We start from the raw sequence: 15,717 nt of genomic DNA on the forward strand, positions 1-15,717 counted from the left end.
ATGGCCCACGGACCCAACTCTGATGGCCCACGGACCCAACTCTGATGGCCCACGGACCCAACTCTGATGGCCCACGGACCCAACTCTGATGGCCCACGGACCCAACTCTGATGGCCCACGGACCCAACTCTGATGGCCCACGGACCCAACTCTGATGGCCCACGGACCCAACTCTGATGGCCCACGGACCCAACTCTGATGGCCCACGGACCCAACTCTGATGGCCCACGGACCCAACTCTGATGGCCCACGGACCCAACTCTGATGGCCCACGGACCCAACTCTGATGGCCCACGGACCCAACTCTGATGGCCCACGGACCCAACTCTGATGGCCCACGGACCCAACTCTGATGGCCCACGGACCCAACTCTGATGGCCCACGGACCCAACTCTGATGGCCCACGGACCCAACTCTGATGGCCCACGGACCCAACTCTGATGGCCCACGGACCCAACTCTGATGGCCCACGGACCCAACTCTGATGGCCCACGGACCCAACTCTGATGGCCCACGGACCCAACTCTGATGGCCCACGGACCCAACTCTGATGGCCCACGGACCCAACTCTGATGGCCCACGGACCCAACTCTGATGGCCCACGGACCCAACTCTGATGGCCCACGGACCCAACTCTGATGGCCCACGGACCCAACTCTGATGGCCCACGGACCCAACTCTGATGGCCCACGGACCCAACTCTGATGGCCCACGGACCCAACTCTGATGGCCCACGGACCCAACTCTGATGGCCCACGGACCCAACTCTGATGGCCCACGGACCCAACTCTGATGGCCCACGGACCCAACTCTGATGGCCCACGGACCCAACTCTGATGGCCCACGGACCCAACTCTGATGGCCCACGGACCCAACTCTGATGGCCCACGGACCCAACTCTGATGGCCCACGGACCCAACTCTGATGGCCCACGGACCCAACTCTGATGGCCCACGGACCCAACTCTGATGGCCCACGGACCCAACTCTGATGGCCCACGGACCCAACTCTGATGGCCCACGGACCCAACTCTGATGGCCCACGGACCCAACTCTGATGGCCCACGGACCCAACTCTGATGGCCCACGGACCCAACTCTGATGGCCCACGGACCCAACTCTGATGGCCCACGGACCCAACTCTGATGGCCCACGGACCCAACTCTGATGGCCCACGGACCCAACTCTGATGGCCCACGGACCCAACTCTGATGGCCCACGGACCAAACTCTGATGGCCCACGGACCCAACTCTGATGGCCCACGGACCAAACTCTGATGGCCCACGGACCCAACTCTGATGGCCCACGGACCAAACTCTGATGGCCCACGGACCAAACTCTGATGGCCCACGGACCAAACTCTCTGATGACCCACTGACCAAACCCTGAAGACATAGATCCAAAACACTGATGACACCCACACAGCCTCATACACTAGTGGACAAAATTGTGGCAACACTTCAAGTTTATTGTGGATACACTTAAAGTTTGTAACATTTTTCGAGGCTTCTGTAACTTTTGGCAATCTTACTTAATTATGTAATTATATTGGGCTCTCTGGCACGCAATCTGTTACTAAAGATATCGGGAGACTAGTTTTTGATATTTTGTCGATAGTTTTTATAATTATGACAATAAATACTGTACTTTGATCTTTGTGAGTAAAAATCATAAATTTTTACTTGAAGTCTTGTTGAAACAATGCCAAGAAGATGCAAAGCTGTTATCGATGCTAAAGGATACCCTACACGCTACTAAAGGAAGAACACATAGTGATAGCATGAAATTAAAATATTAAGATGTGATTTTCTTTTTTTATTCTGCCATTTCGCTGTTCTATTAGAGGTAGTTAGATATTTTGTATTATGGTAACCTTTTTCTCTATGTTGAGGTGTTTTAATCTACCCTTAGACTACTTGTGGCATTATTGTTATAAACACTTTGTATGATTGCATGCTAAACACTTTAAAAAATGACCAAAATTTGAAGTGTTGCCACAGTTTTGGCCACTAGTGTATATACAGCATGAGCCCCCATATAGCCTCTTATATACAGCATGAGCCCCCAATATACATAAAAATAACCCAAACACATGAAAAAAACACATACCTCACTCCCGTTCCCCTGGTGCTCTGCTCTCCAAGGCACAGAGTCTGTGTAACGCTATAGCCGGCGTCCCTGCATGGTTTTCCTTCTCCCTCGATGCAGGGACGCAGTCATACTCCTTTCCCCGGCAGTGTAGCTCCGTGCTTACTTCCTGTACGGAGTCCCAGCATCGCGTCTAGAGTGCACGCACTCCCCTGCTCTTAAAGGGGCAGCATGCTCATATAGTAAAATGCCCTAATTCTGTAGCTGAGAGGCATTTAGTATAACGGTACTTTTGCAAGATTTGCTCCCAATGACCTGAAGAGAGCTGGGATCACAGTCTCAAACATTACTGTTAGTAACACACTAAGCCGTCATGGATTAAAATCCTGCAAGGTGCCCCTCTTCATGCCAGCTCATGTTCAGGCTCCTTTGAAGTTCACAAATGACCATCTGAATGATCCAGAGGAGGTATGGGAGAAGATCATGTGGTCAGATGAGACAAAAATAGAACTTTTTGGTATCAACTCCAGTCGCCGTGTTTGGAAGAGGAAGAAGGATGAGTACAACCCCAAGAACACTGTCCCAACCTTGAAGCATGGTGGGGGAAACATCATACTTTGGGGGGGGCTGTGCTGCAAAGGAGACAGGACGACTGCACCGTATTGAGGGGAGGATGGTTGGGATCATTTATCACGAGATTTTGGCCAACAACCTCCTTCCCTCAGTAAGAGCATTGAAGATGAGTCGTGGCTGGGTCTTCCAGCATGCCAATTACCTGAAACACACAACCAGGCCAACTAAGGAGTGACTCCATAAGAAGCATTTAAAGGTCCTGGAGTGGCCTAGCCAGCCTCCAGACCTGAAGACAATTGAAAATCTTTGGAGGGAGCTGAAGCTCAATGTTGCCCAGCAGCAGCCCAAAAACCCGAAAGATCTGGAGAAGATCTGTGTGGAGGAGTGGGCCAAAATCCTTGCAGCAGCGTGTGCAAACTTGGTCAAGAACTATAGGAAAAGTCTGACCTCTGTAATTGCAATCAAAAATTTCTGTAGCAAATATTTAGTTCTGTTTTTCTACTGTATCAAATACTTATTTCATGCAATAAAATAAAAATTATGTAAAAATCATACAATGTGATTTTCTGGTTTTTATTTTTAGACTAGCTGAAGAGCCCGGCATTGCCTGGGCATAGTAACCAACTGTGGTTAGTTATAACAAATTATAATGAGTATATTGCACATAAAAACATTTCACATCATATGTTCAACACTACAGATTTGCAACACAAATTAACTAAACGATTACCCAAGTATTGATAGTATTTTATTTTCAACTCATTCAAGAGCCTTTTGATAAACAACATTACAAATCCGATGGAATGAGTGGAATTCTTGGAATGAAAATGTCCTCTCCTTTGGCACATCCTGTTTCTGAGCTGTGTATCTAACCCTATCCTGTGTGATACTTTCTGCTGAGCTGTGTATCTAATCCTATCGTGTGTTACTGACTGCTCAGCCATGTATCTAATCCTATCCTGTGTGATACTGACTGCTGAGCACTGTATCTAGTCCTATCCTGTGTGATACTGTCTGCTGAGCCGTGTATCTAACCCTATCCTGTGTGATACTGACTTCTGAGCTGTGTATCTAATCCTATCGTGTGTTACTGACTGCTCAGCCGTGTATCTAATCCTATCCTGTGTGATACTGACTGCTGAGCAGTGTATCTAATCCTATTTTGTGTGATACTGTGTGCTGAGCCGTGTATCTAATACTATTCTGTGTGATACTGTGTGCTGAGCTGTGTGTCTAATCATATCCTGTGTGATATTGTCTGCTGAGCCGTGTATCTATTCCTATCCTGTGTGATACTGACTGCTGAGCTGTGTATCTAATCCTATCCTGTGTGGTACCGTCTGCTGAGCCGTGTATCTATTCCTATCCTGTGTGATACTGACTGCTGAGCCGTGTATCTAATCCTATCCTGTGTGATACTGACTGCTGAGCCGTGTATCTAATCCTATTTTGTGTGATATTGTCTGCTGAGCCGTGTAGCTAATACTATTCTGTGTGATACTGTGTGCTGAGCTGTGTATCTAATCCTATCCTGTGTGATACTGACTGCTGAGATGTGTATCTTATCCTATCCTGTGAGATACTGACTGCTGAGCCATGTGTCTAATCCTCTCCTGTGTGATACTGACTGCTGAGCCATGTGTCTAATCCTCTCCTGTGTGATACTGACTGCTGAGCCGTGTATCTAATCCTCTCCTGTGTGATACTGACTGCTGAGCCATGTGTCCAATCCTCTCCTGTGTGATACTGACTGCTGAGCTGTATATCTAATCCTATCCTGTGTGATACTGACTGCTGAGCTGTGTATCTAATCCTATCCTGTGTGATACTGGGCTCCCCCTGCAGTCTGTGTCAGAGGGTGGTCTGTGTTGGCAGGGTAATAAATTGTTATTTCCAGCTTTACAGAAGGATGATAACACCATAGAAATGATAAGAATAATAGGCAAAATTGTTTGGTGAATTGGAACACACAGGGTTAGAATTTCACCTCACAACATAGCCTATGACGCTCTCGGGGTCCAGATGTGTGACTGTGCAAAATTTTGTGGCTGTAGCTGCGACGATGCAGATGCCAATCCCGGACATGCACGCATACGTACACACGTTGAGCTTTATATATTAGATTCTGATTTCCACAGTTGACGTGTACCTACGATAAAAATTACAGACCTCTCCATGCTTTGTAGGTGAAAAACTTGCAAAATGGCTGTGTATCAATTACTGTATATACTAGAGCAGTGTTCCCCAACTCCGGTCCTCAAGAGCCACCAACAGGTCATGTTTTCAGGATTTCCTTAGTATTGCCCAGGTGTTTGAATTCTTGCCTGTCCAGGTGATTCAGTTATCACGTGTGCAATACTAAGGAAATCCTGAAACCATGACCTGTTGGTGGCTCTTGAGGACCGGAGTTGGGGAACACTGTACTAGAGTATAAGCCGAGGCACCTACTTTTGGCACGAAAAACTTGGTCAGCTTATTGACTCGAGTGTAAGCCAGGTATGCATTGTCCCCTCATCCCTATGTGGTATGCATGGCGCTTTACTTCTTTACTGATGATGTACAGTATCATCATCAGGGCGGCATCATAACACATCCCTTCTGCTCAATATCAGCATCCCATACTTTCCAGGTCAATGTTTCCTTTCATCTCTTTTCAGTAATTCAATCACATGTTCACAAACTTCACACAGTATTCTTAATGATTCTTTCCATAATCCCACAGGGCCAAGCTGACCTCCTCAAACATGCCAAGAACGAAGCTGTGGACCACGTGAGGCAGATCCACCATGCGGGGCAGTCCTGTGGCATAAGCCGTGCAAGTTCCCACTCCCCTTCCTTTGATATCTTCAGACCGCGAGGGACCCTGGAACCCATCCCCGAGACAGACGGCGGAGGCAACACTAGCTTATGAAGATGCATTCAGCAGCCAGGAGAACAAGGACTTAACCCCTGGCATGGCAGACTCTTCTGCAACATTTTGCCATTCATTGCAGATGTGTCCCAGCAGCTACAGGGTAAATGTTAGGCTCTCGCCCCATAGTGCCCCTCTCTTTTCCTTTACCACCATCCTCCGGGACACAGGTGTGGAACTTTAGACTTTAGAATGTTCCAAAATACTGGAGATCAGGAGAGACATCTAATGGAAGACCTACATTTATATTTTTGTGCACTTACAGACCAGCCTCATGTCACCTCTATTTACACCCTTCCCAAAACAGTGAAGACTTGGGGTTGGGAGGGGAGAAGTGTATTGCTACCTCTGTTCACTTTTTTCATACCCCCCTCTGTTCATGTATTGTATGAGATCACTTGTGGTTTAAATACACTTGTTCAGAGCCATTTCTAATGTCTGTGGTCATAAAGGGGGGTACAGGTTAAATAGTCAGAGGGCTTACTTTATAATTGCACAAAACGCAGATTGTGTTTGTCCCCCCATAATGACTATCTGTAACCTCTTGGCATATACCAATTTTTATAGGAAAATCAATTGTGCTGGCATGCTACAGCATCTATGGGTTAAAATACATAGTAATTTGCTGCAAAGCTAGAAAGAAGCCATCAAATTTCTTAAAGGAGTCTTCCCTCCCCCACCCCAAATCACATGTCTTTAAAATCTGACATGTTCCTCAAGTTGTATGGGAATTTCGGACTTTCCGTTGAGTTTCCTTTCATTGCTTATCATGGTGCACAGAACAGTTGCATGACAAATACAGCTCTGCTACATCTATACACTGTGCACTATAGTGCGATAATGGGATATTATGCAAGCTACACATCTTTGCCGTATTGGGCATTAATGCAAATTCAGACTCGCCAATCACACCAAAGGACGGTAGATGATTTTGGGAACATTTTGTCAGATCGTTTTAGCAGCAAACAATCTTTTATCCAACGATTAAATGAAGAAATGACTGGCATCTTTCCATACCGTGGATGTGTGCCGTCGATGGAATAAAAAATTCAGTTTTTGTTAACTTTCACACAACTAAGGTCCTTTACGGTTGGCATTGTCCATTTTTATTAGCGCGAGCCTTTAGTTGTATGCACATAACACTCTGCCGTCCACTAGATGTAGTAGTGATGCTGTGGTGTCGAGTCAAATGATTAAAAGTATCGGAGTTTAACATATGAAATGTAGTGATGGAGCTGACTCCACACTGATGCATCTGACCTATTGACGTATACTATACATGCACATATTCAATAGGGACTGCCCTGCTATCTGATGACGTTTGTCACATCAACATATGGCCTTCATCTCTAACTCTATCAAATAGAATCAACCTTGCTCCATCTGACCGGATACAAACTTAAGGTCCATTTACACTTTGTTACGGCGAATGAGCATTCCTAGGAATTCTAGTTTCACAATAATTGCACAGTCTGAACAGGTTGCCAGTCTCCTGACAAACATGCAAAACGCTCATTGGTCAGGTGAAATGATCTTTTGTGCTGCACAAAAGATCATCATTCTTGGCAGCACATCACCCTGTGTAAACAGGACCATTGTTGCCAAGAATATTGGCAGCCTATGCGCATAGACAAGATCATTTCAGTGCACATCTGAAGATGGGACTGGCTGAGTTAAACATTTAATTGACCGCTGGTCAGCAAACAGTCGGCGGTCATTTGTTGCCCCAGGTCGGCCCGTGTAAGCTTATATTTTCAGTATTTCATGGACTCAGTTCTACTACATATGGCATGACACAGACTTGGCGCTATTACAGTTGAAAAACTAAAAAGAAAAAATTAAAACTTCTATTCCAATTCTGCACCTACTATAATGATATCTGGCACAAGCAGAGCCTCAGGGTACCGTTACACCTAGCGATGCACCAGCGATCCCGACTAGCGATATGACGCAGTCAGGATCACTGGTGCGTCGCTAGTGAGCTGCCACACAGGCAGATCTCACCAGCGACATCGCTGGGGTCGGGGATCGCTACTTACCTGTCTGACGCGGCGATCCAGCGTCCTCCCGTCCGGCTCCACGCGTCGCTCGTCGTCACAGCAGGAAGCGCTGCAGGAAGTGACCGACGAGAAATGATCCAGCAGCTTCTCGCGCGATCAGCGATTACCAGCGGGGGAGCCGGTCGGAGGTAAGTATCACATGCAGCGATATCGCTGCAACGTCACAAAATCGGTGACTTTGCAGCGATATTGCTAGCGATATCGCAGTGTGTAATGGGGGCTTCAGATGCATAACAGCCATTAAAAATAACAAGTCAGAATTTACAGAGCTGATACTTGCCACCTTCACCTCTTATCTACATGCACAAATTTCGACAACCCATATGCCATTAACCATTTGAGCCACAAAGTCAACAAATGAACTGATCACTCTCAATGGTTGACTATCTACAATTGCTTATCAGTGGTAATGTGCTAACAGAGTGTCTTCAGCATGCTCGAAAAATATGTTCGAGTTCCCATGCCTGCGTGTTCCCATCTGTTCGACATCCACAACCGTGCAGGGATTTCCTGTTTGTTATGCAATCCCTGTATGTGTTGCGGCTGTCTAACAGCTGCGAACAGGCAGGGATTCGAACATACAGCTCTGACAAAAATTAAGAGACCACCACATCACAACCCTGTCATGGGCAGCCCGTTCTCTAGACCTGAACCCCATTGAAAACCTCTGGAATGTAATCAAGAGGATGATGGATGGTCACAAGCCATCAATGAAAGACAAACTGCTTAAATTTCTGCAGCAGGAGCAGTGTGAAAGACTGGTGGAAAGCATGCCAAGACGCATGAAAGCTGTGATTAGAAATCATGGTTATTCCACAAAATATTGACTGTTCCTGAGTTTAAACATTAGTATTGTTGTCTAAATGATTATGAACTTGTTTTCTTTGCATTATTTGAGGTCTGAAAGCACTGCATTTTTTTCTAATTTTGACCAATTCTCATTTTCAGAAAAAAAATACAAAGTTTATAGCTTGGAATTTCGGAGACATGTTGTCAGAAGTTTATAGAATAAAAGAACAATTTACATTTTACTCAAAAATATACCTATAAAGGGAAAAATCAGACAAACTGAACATTTTAAAGTGGTAACTTAATTTTTGCCAGAGCTGTATTTTTCGAGCATGCCGAAGACATTCGGTTAGCACATGAGCATGCTCAGTTAAGACCTTATCTAAGCACATTCGCTCATCACTACTTACCAACTCTATCCTGTAGTATAGGAGTGGGGAATCTTTTTTTTGTGCCAAGGGTTGATAAAATTATCACCTTTAAAAATTATCATGCTATATTTGGTCCAACATTTAATTAACTTGCCACTAATGTGATAGCTGGAATGGCTTTTCTTTGATGTGGCTGTGATGTTAGGTGGTATGAAAGATGTTGCTACTCATAACTAGAGTTGAGCGAATATGTTCGGAATCAATCGCCGAATGTGTATTTGCCATACTTCTGCCATATTGGTGCCCTTTTCGTGCCGAATTTATGTTTCATGATTGATTCCGAACATATTCGGTCATTTCTACTCCCATTGACTCAAATGATGTTTGGCGAATATTGCAAATACAATATTCGCCGCCGATCGTAATTGGAACCGAATTTTCAAAAATTCGCTCAACTCTACTCATAACTACTTTCCCTTTTTTGAGTCGGTCTGGAGCGCAGTCACCTCTTTGAGATGGTAAGTTTTGAAAAGAACTCACAGCACAAAGTTTTTCCCAACACAGATGTGTATCATACTACATGTCTCCTCAAAGTGGGAAATTCATTACTGCTTACATAACATCTATAGAACTCAAGCAGTGTAGGAGACACCAAGACTGCTGTTTATACATCACATAGGATACACCAAAACTGCTGTATATACATCACATAGGATACATAGACTGTTGTGTACATCCGTGACCTAAGAAATTCTGAGATGCCTGTATATGCATCACATGGGAGCTACCGAGACTTCTATATATGTCACATAGGAGATGCCGAGGCTGGTGTTCATACATCACATGGGAGACAGAGGCTCGTATCCATGCATCATGGAGACCATAAGGCTGATGTCCATACATCACATAGGAGGGGACACAAAAAGAATATCTTAACACTGGTACTGGCTAGCACTCACAAAGAACGTCCTGACACCTGTGTAGTAGAAAAAAAGCAACATACTAATTGTTTTAAGAAGACACATATCCTTTTCCATTAGTAATTACAAGGTGATAACATGGATAAAGTTCCTGTATCCATCCTTGTGATTGATGAAATCTGAACAGAGGGGAAAGAAAATGGTTACAGGCAGGGTTTTGGGGTCAGTAAGCCAAACCTTCGAATCTCACTCCCCAACTCTGGCTCCACAGCACTGCCTTACTACTGAGCATGTACATAAAGTGCACAGATTAATCTCAATTAAAAGCCAAGATCCTTAGATCAGGAACAGAACAGACATTTATAGGCCATTTCATAACTTTCACAAATTATTATGAAAACATTTACAGCACATACTGAACTGTACTACTGTACCCAATGTACCACCGGTATATATTAGTCCGAGTCCATTTTATACCGACCTCAACTCCAATTCCACCAAAATTGACACCGACTTCAACTCTGACTCCACAGCCCTGGTTACAGGTGTGATTTTTCTTACAGATCTCACATGCAGCTTTTCAACTCCAACCTGGAACCATTGAATACAACTTTTTCATGCTATTACCCAATTTCAAATAAATGATGCACCTTCAAGAATGAGCCCGGTGTTATCTGAAAGTTTAATTTCTGGGCTTTTATTGATGCCAAGATCTATCCTTTAAAAACGTATTGCAGCTACAATATACATATTGATACATTACAAAAATACGATTAACATTTTCACTGCCAAAAATTTTTGGAAAGGAAGAGAAAAGTCATTTTTCCTATGAATGAATATGCCCATTAGTGGATATTGTAGCGATAACCTGAGAGTAGTTAATGCAGTGGAGTTGACTCAGTGGTAACATCCTTACTTTCGATGAAATAATCCTTTCCAGAGGTATATACATATATGGGAAGAACACCACCTCCACACATCCAGCATTCTCAGAAATACAGAAAGGAGTAATCAGGGGGAGGGGAGCCTCATTTGTGTGGGATCACAATAAAGAGTGACTCATGAGACCTGACAATAAAGGTTTGTTCCTGGTGGATAAGTATATGGTGTTTGGTACATTCTCTATGGAGGGATACAGTTTGGCTTCATTCCAAGTAGTACTTGTACTAAACGTTCTCATGCCCAAAAGCAAACTGATCAGTCAACAATTCTCATTTTTACCAGGATAAAAACTTCAAATTTATAGAGCCCACCCCTCTGGAAGATGTATATGGCAGATATGTGAGCTGCAACAACTGCCTTGGTGAATGGTCAGTCACCATATGTGGCAATGGTACTGCAGGGAGAGGCATATGCAAGTGCTTGTAATTTGCGCAGTGTATGTGCACACATTTTTGCCTCATTAGTGCATGTTCTGCCATTTAAAAACTAGGGTTTGTCAGTGGCAACAATGTCTACCAAGTTCCAAACTGACCCTAAAATCAAAAAGCACAAGCTGTTCAGGGGGAAATCAATGGGTTGGCTTTTCTTGAGTCAGAAGCCACTCAAAAGCCTCAGATCACTATGATCAATGCTAAGAATATATCTATGGGTAAATTTACACATGATTAAATTTTTAACGCTGCACTCGCAGAAGAATCTGCATGTGTGACATGTAGATATTGCTAATATTTTCCACGGATTGCACCCAGCTTCAAAAAAAGGAAATCTGTCACAAGGTTGTCCCTATATAAACCACTGCCTCCACCTATAGTTCTCTTTAGCAATGATAACCCTTCAACTCATTATGAGCACAGTTGCACTGGATTCCTCCGAAAATGATTGTCCCACACCATATGGTAGCGATGAGTGGTTTGTTGAGAATTCCTGGACTGTGCTCAGTACACCATCGCATTTGATTACAGTGGATGCTGTCTCTGACATCATCTAAACAAGTTGTGGTCATTGATCTAAACAAGTTGTGGTCATTGTGCGCCCATGAGATTGGAACGAATCACGTCTACACTTGACTCATTTACGACTGCACAGGTTCAAGATTTGTGTGGGCATCATGGATGTTAACCAAAGATGGAGGTAAGCAATGGTCCAAGGATGAACATTGGATCTCTCAGCAGTGATTTGTATAAAGGGCAAAACCGTTGTATAACTTTTTTGTGGGGGATAATGAGCAATTGGACTCATAAAAAGGGGTTGTATGGATCGTGCTAAAGGTGGTGGCAATGGTTTATATGCTGTAGATAAATCGCAGTGAAAGGATCTGTATAAAGGGGATAAAATGCGTGACTAAAATCTGTATAAATTCCTTTACAAATTTAAAGTCAGCACTACAGTTACATTTCTGTGTGGAAAAATGGTATTGTATCTATCTAAAAAAACATACCAGAATGGAGGTCACACGGAGTCCATAGCTAGTGATGAAAATAAGACCAAAATGTATGCGCCAACTGTGTGAACGCTATCCAGCAAGATTAATAAATGAAGGACGTGACTTGTTATCGATCACATGCTCCTCTGAGATTATTACCTACCACACTTGACTATGCCGACCCTGAATTCTGAACACTAAGAAAAGATATTGTTTTACTCCGAAACAGACTCAACTACTGAAGTGCTCATTGTTGAGAACTGGAATAGAAGAAGAAAACAAAGACATGGCAAGACAGAAAAAGTACTGTAACTCTACGTTTAAGATCCCAAGAAGTCTCAGGAGATTTGGAGTTCTAGGTTAGTTTTTCACAAACCACCAGTGAAGGCTCTGGAGGTAAAGCTCTGGCAACATTTAGGTGCAACATAGAGAGTTTGGTTACTTTTGGTGTCTTCACTCCTGGTTCCCCTAAAATACTCAGAAATGGGTCGAGCCAGAACTGGGGCGTGGTTGCGGTGGGATGTCACAGCTCGTCTAATTCATGACGAGCTGAGGCATTTCCTACGCCACAAATCTTGTTCCAGTACCTGACTGTAATAAAATTTCTGGTGTATCACAGGGAGGCAAACGCCACTCGTTGTACACTCCAGATTCAATAAGAGGCGTGCACCTCTTCATGAATCAGGAGCGCCTCTCTCCAGCACACCCCTTCATCAAGACCAGCATGAGCAACCTCGGTCTTGATGAATGTATAAATCTAGAATAAAATTCGAGCTATATCGCTATTCATTTATAGGTCTATCACCTCCCTATATGTATGTAGTATTCATGCGTCCACTTATGAATTTATGTGGCGGTCTATCTCGCTGTTCATCTATATTTATAAGTCAATCTTTATCAAGCCTATTCACACACAATAGATGTCATCACTGTTTACTTCTGGTCATTATTTGCCATGTATTCAGTTTGACTTATCACAGCACCACTATGAATGCGGAACATGACATAGATGCAGCTTTTGTTTATGGCAGAAGAATGGATGTTAGATCAGTTTCACCAAGAGCACGTCTCACAATGATGACACATTTTTAATCCCTCCCCAATATGATGCTTTTGTACGTCATATTTCAGCTCTCTGCTTTGATCCAGGTGCGGGAATGGAGCTTGCATCTTTCCCAACAGATGATGGCTGTGTTATATAACTATCAACTGCCTCTAACAGCATTGAGTTCTACCCTCTGCTGTTAGCTCCTTAAATTTACAGAGTGCAGCAATGTGATCGCAGAATGCCAATGGTGTGCTGTAGCAGCCAAGGGTCTCCTGAAGACCCGTGTAAGTGCCATTACTGCGAGGCAGTAATTTTTGCTACAGTGCCTTGTGAAAGTATTCGGCTAGTATACCAGAAAGCAGAAAAAGAAGAACCCCTAAAATATAACTTTTAATTTAATGATTAAAAGAGACATATATATGTGAAGTCACAAAATACCAGGGGGTCCAATATCAATCAAACAACGTCCATTTTAAAAGTCAATATATATCAGAGGGGCAATGGGCTAGAATACCCTATTATACCCTAATACAGCCCTTCCTGACCGCGGAGGTTGGCACCCTAATTGTAGACGACATGGCGCCCCCGCTCAATGTCGGCGTCCCTAGTACCGCCCTAGACCACCCTGCGTATACAAAAAAGGACACAAAAAAAGAAACCACACACACACCTATAATACCGAAAACAATAATTAAAAAAGTGCTATAGTGCTGTAAACTTATCTCGTACTGTAAATCTTATCTCGAAGTCAAGTAAGAAAAAAATGCAGCTTATTAGAACTTATCTTGTAGTCAAAAAATGCTGACAGCTGCTAGAATAATGAGGGGTAAGTAAACCTTTCAAAAAACGTCTTACCAGAAAATTGATAAATCACAATTATTAAATAATATGAACACCCCCCTAGTAAACGCTTATCTCGAAATCAAGAATGAGGGTATATAACAAATGCAGCTTAATGACACCTATCTCGTAGTCAAAACACGTTTAGAGCTGCTAATCGGTAAGACAGTACCCCACACAACATTCAATATAATGCACAACACCTCTAGACAGTGTCCAATAAATCAGGACACCCTAAAAAACAGACAATGCACATGGATTTGATGGTCAGAAAATTCCACATATAATATGCAGTATATGGCACACAGGTGAAGGAGCAGTCCTAATGTAGCAATCTGCATTCCATAGACCCAGAAGTGTGTCATCAGAGGGAGGGGCCACCTGCGCTGAGCGACGCTGCTGAAAGCAAGCGTCATGCTAAGCGCCCCTCTAGTGAGGCGCACATAGTTTGCATCATACATTCCAGGGACATAGCAACCAGGAATATATCTGGGTTGCTAAGAAGCGTCATTCTATCCCACGTTTAAATCCCGCACACTGTGGATAACAATTTTAACCCACATTTAGTGTACTTAATAGAAGCACTGTATCATTTCAATTGTGATGCCCCAAATGCAGACTGTGGTTAGCAATTTAGCCCACCTTTAGTGTATTTTAGCGCTAAATCATTTATTTACCATGCCCCAAATCAGATTAGATTTCCCATAAAAAGACAAAGCAAGAGATTTGTATCCAACAAAATAAGAGTAAACATTCTAAACAGAATGAAAAATAAAAAAGTCAGAATTTCAATTTTTGGTTGCAACAATACCACAAAAAAAAGCTTCAGAAAGTGATCAAAATGTAATATCTACTTCAAAATTGTATCAATAAAAATGTCAGTTAGCCACACAAAAACTATATCTCACATAGCTCCATTAAGGCTATGTGTCCACGTAGCGTTTTTCAAGCGTTTTTTTCCTGAGCAGAAGCGCATGCCCTTGCCAGGGAAAATGCATGCGCTTTTTGACACGCGTTTTTGACGCGATTGTCAAGCGTTTTGACATGTTTTCCTATGCATTTTTGCAATTACAGTGTATGAATGCGGAATCGCATGCGATTCCGCACAATTAATGAACATGCTGTGTTTTTTTCCGCTAAGCGTTTCCGCAGCGGAAAAAAACGCACCATTAGCACAACATGTGTGTTTTCCATTCTATTACATTAGATGCTTTTCTTAAGCGTTTCCGCAGCAGAAACACTTGTCTAAAAGCGCTGCGGAAACGGTTAAAAAACGCAACGTGGCCACACAGCCTAAAAGGAAAATGAAAACAATATGGGTCTTGAAACATAGTAATACAAGTTCATTTTTTTCTTTTTTTATAAATTTCCCAAAAAATTTTTTAACATTCAAATGTAAAAACCCTATGCTTGTTTGGTATTGCTATAATCGTACTTACCTGGAGAATCACATTGCCTAGTCATTTTTACAGCACAGTGAACACAATAATACACAACATTAATACAAAACACAAAAAACATTTGAGGAATTATTTTTGGGGGGAATTTTGACACACTTGTAATTTTTTCCCCATTTCCCAATACAACGCATGATGAAATAAATTCAATAAAAAGTACCACTTGTCCTACAAAAACCAAGCCTTCATACAGTTATGTTGAAAGAAAAAAGTTATGGATCTTGGAAGAACGGGAGGCAAAAAACAAAAGCATAAAAACGGAAAATCGCTATAACCAAGAAGAGGTTAATGGAGA

General features: G+C 43.1%; 1 protein-coding gene across 2 annotated transcripts in view; it reads left to right on the top strand.

Annotated features, from left to right (window-relative positions):
• LOC141086376 (inactive phospholipase C-like protein 2) overlaps window positions 1-6,000 on the top strand; it is a 106,578-nt gene extending 100,578 nt beyond the window's left edge. For both annotated transcript variants that reach the window (XM_073572345.1, XM_073572347.1), the window contains one exon: window positions 5,384-6,000. In XM_073572345.1, the coding sequence (XP_073428446.1) occupies window positions 5,384-5,572 (189 nt within the window). In that variant the 3' untranslated portion in view covers window positions 5,573-6,000. The remainder of the gene's footprint in view (window positions 1-5,383) is intronic.
• Window positions 6,001-15,717: the final 9,717 nt, after the last annotated feature.

Source organism: Dendrobates tinctorius, unplaced genomic scaffold, assembly GCF_039654945.1.
Source record: "Dendrobates tinctorius isolate UK_male_01 unplaced genomic scaffold, ASM3965494v1 ptg000032l, whole genome shotgun sequence".
Classification (NCBI taxonomy): Eukaryota; Metazoa; Chordata; class Amphibia; order Anura; family Dendrobatidae; genus Dendrobates; species Dendrobates tinctorius.